The 2930-nt window shown below is 43.3% G+C and overlaps 1 protein-coding gene across 1 annotated transcript in view; it reads right to left on the reverse strand.

Moving 5' to 3' along the window:
* The window catches only part of CCNB2 (cyclin B2), a 20895-nt gene extending 19034 nt beyond the window's left edge, over nt 1–1861 (reverse strand). Inside the window, exon 1 of the mRNA XM_026455075.1 lies at nt 1647–1861. Within this exon, the coding sequence (XP_026310860.1) occupies nt 1647–1670 (24 nt within the window). The 5' untranslated portion in view covers nt 1671–1861. The remainder of the gene's footprint in view (nt 1–1646) is intronic.
* Nucleotides 1862–2930: the final 1069 nt, after the last annotated feature.

Below are 2930 nucleotides of genomic sequence, written 5' to 3' on the forward strand. Positions count from 1 at the left end.
AAAAAAAAAAAAAAAAAAAAAGATGAAAAATTATAAAGCTATAATATTAATAGTTAACAATAGATCTGGTTGTTTAAAAACCAGATGTTTAAAACCTAAACTAGCTTTGATTCTTATGCCATTTTACAAATAAGAAATGCTCCTGTATGCGTGATCTTTTAGAACTACAGCTTTTTAAAATGAGGTTGCCATAGAATGGATTTTCTCTTATATTAAGGATATTTAGAATGGAAGTAGTTTCCTTGGATAATACAGTTTTAGCTCCCAAACTCAGGGAAGGTGGGAATTGTATGAAATAAAACTTGTCAGTTGACTTTAACCTGCTTTAGACATAATGTGCTTAGAAATAAAACTTGCTAGGAAAAGCAATTCATATCAAAAAAAAAAAAGCTTATTATAGAAAGGATAAACATTTCATTAAAAAAGAAAAAAACAAAAAACTAGCATGTCCTATCCCTCAGAGTTCAGGGTCCTGACTAATAAAACTCCCAACAAGGGGTTTGAGTGGATCTACCAGGATAGAGGGACAAGGGAACTTAAGCCTTCCCTGAACAGAAAGGTTTTCACTATTAAATAACGTTATAGAATACATTATCATAAAAAATTACTTGTCAGTTGGACTTACATTCACAAAAGGATATTAATTAAATGCTGAATATATTCAATCTATTAGGATTCTCAAAAGTCAGGCTGCTCAATTTTTTCCAGCAGCAACTACCAATCTGAAAAAAGTGTTTGAAAATGTAATGCTTATGGGTACAAGCCTGCTAATGTGACTAAATTTAAATTCATCTGGATAGGAAAATTGGCAGCTTTTATCTAACCTTATAGCCAAGATGATGGAACTCAGGTGTGTCAGGGCCCTCCAGCTTTCAGCAAAAGAAAAAAGTAGATCCCAGCACAATTCAAGCCCACAGGAAAAATACCCAAAACACCGTAACACTTTGATCTCTGCAAGGATGAAATAAATGAATTTGGACCCTTTTCTCTCAGTCTGCCACGTTGGTCCAAACTATATTCAAAAATCTCTATTACATTTGAGTAAATAAATTTTTTAAGGGGATAAACCCATGTATTAGTGAATAGTGAACGTAGCCTGGAAGACTTAGCTTGCAGAAATAAAAGGGAAAGTCATAGAAAAAGAAATGTGAACAATCTGAAAAACAGCCTGGCAGTTGCCTGATGAAACACGCACACTTTACTGCCTACAGAACCCTTCCAGTCCTCCTCCCAGTCCCCACCACAGACCCCTTAGTTGGCAAGGAGTTGTAAGAAAGGGGGAGGGAAATCCTAGGAACGTGTAAGTAGATAAATCTCTGGCAATGAAGAGCACTCGGGGATCGCTCGCTGAGTACTAGGCCCAGTGCTCAGGGGGCTCACTTGACAGGTGCCTTCTCGGAAGCGCTTTCCTACACTTCTCCCACCCCGGGGTAGGGAGGGGCAAAGGGAGGGCGGAATCCAGACGGGGAGAGGCCGGCAGGAGACGAGCCGCCGCAGGGCCAGGAACGCGGGCGAAGCGGGGAGCTCTGGAGAAGAGAAAAGCAGCGTAGGTTGGGACGGAGAAGCTCGGAGCAAATCAGAGAAGCGACAGGGGAGCTGTGGGGCCAACGGACTCGCCTCCGAGGGCGGTCGCCGAACACACTCACCGTCGGGCGTCGGAGCAGCGCCATGAGGGACGGGGAAAGCAAGAGTGCCAGCCCGGTCCAGGGAGGGACACGGACTGAAAAGGGAGGGCACTGGCGTACGAAGCGCCGTTAGGGCTGCTCTCCCGGCCCGCAGCGCTGAGAATCTTCGACGCTGTAGCCTTGTTCCAGGATTCAAATACCGCGTCGCTTGCGCCCCATTGGGCGGCCCTGCGCACGGCGCGCTCTTCTCATTGGCCAACACAGAGGCACTCTCGCACTCTCATTGGCTGAATTTTCTTAGACCCGTTTGATTGTCCCAACAGCCGATTGGGGTGTTTTTTCTGTCTACAGTCTTTAAAAAAAAAAAAAAAAATTCCCAGTCTCTGAGACAAACAAACAGGAACTGTCTCATTGGGAAAGCAGACGTAGGACACCTCTGAATTTTGACAAGGCCTCATCTACAAATGTCTGTCGACGTTTGTACTGTGTGGGCGGAAGTTGGTTGGCCTTTATTCGTTTTCGGCGTGTTGGGGTTTAGGTTGTGTTGGCCGGGGTGCAGGAACCAGCCCCTCCGGGTTGCTCAGGGCAGCAGTGCGTTAGGTGGTTGAGACGTAAAAGTGTGCTAAAAAAAAAGGGGGGGAGGGGGGGAATAATGGCGTTTACTCAAAAACCCAAATTCTTCAAGTAAGGCAAAAAAAAAAGAGATTTGTGTGATTGGTGATTCATGTAAGTTCTCCATTGTATTCCCAGCACCTAGTACATTGTTTGTCATATATGGTTGGTGCTCAATAAATATTCGTCTAACAATCAGCCCAAGCAGAGAATTCATGACTAAGACCCCAAAAGCAAATGCAACAAAAACAAAAATACATCAATGGGACCTAATTAAACTAATGCAAACTATGCATCGGAAAAAAGACAAGTATCCACAATCTACAAGGAACTCAAATCAGCAAGAAAAAAAATAATGCCATCAAAAAATGGGCAAAGGACATGAATAAATATTTCTCAAAAGAGATATTCAAATGGCCAACAAATACATGAAAAAATGCTCGACGTCACTGATCATCAAAGAAATGCAAGTTAATACCACAGGGAGATACCACGTTACTCCTGCAAGAACGGCCATCATTAAAAAGTCAGAAAAAGGGCAGGGTGCAGTGGCTTACACCTGTAATCCCAGCACTTTGGGAGGCCGAGGAGGGTGAATCACTTGAGGTCAGGAGTTCAAGATCAGCCTGGCCAACATGGTAAAAACCCCTCTCTATTAAAAATACAAAAATTAGCTGGGCGTGGTGGTGCAGA

Source organism: Piliocolobus tephrosceles, chromosome 6 (genome assembly GCF_002776525.5).
Source record: "Piliocolobus tephrosceles isolate RC106 chromosome 6, ASM277652v3, whole genome shotgun sequence".
Classification (NCBI taxonomy): Eukaryota; Metazoa; Chordata; class Mammalia; order Primates; family Cercopithecidae; genus Piliocolobus; species Piliocolobus tephrosceles.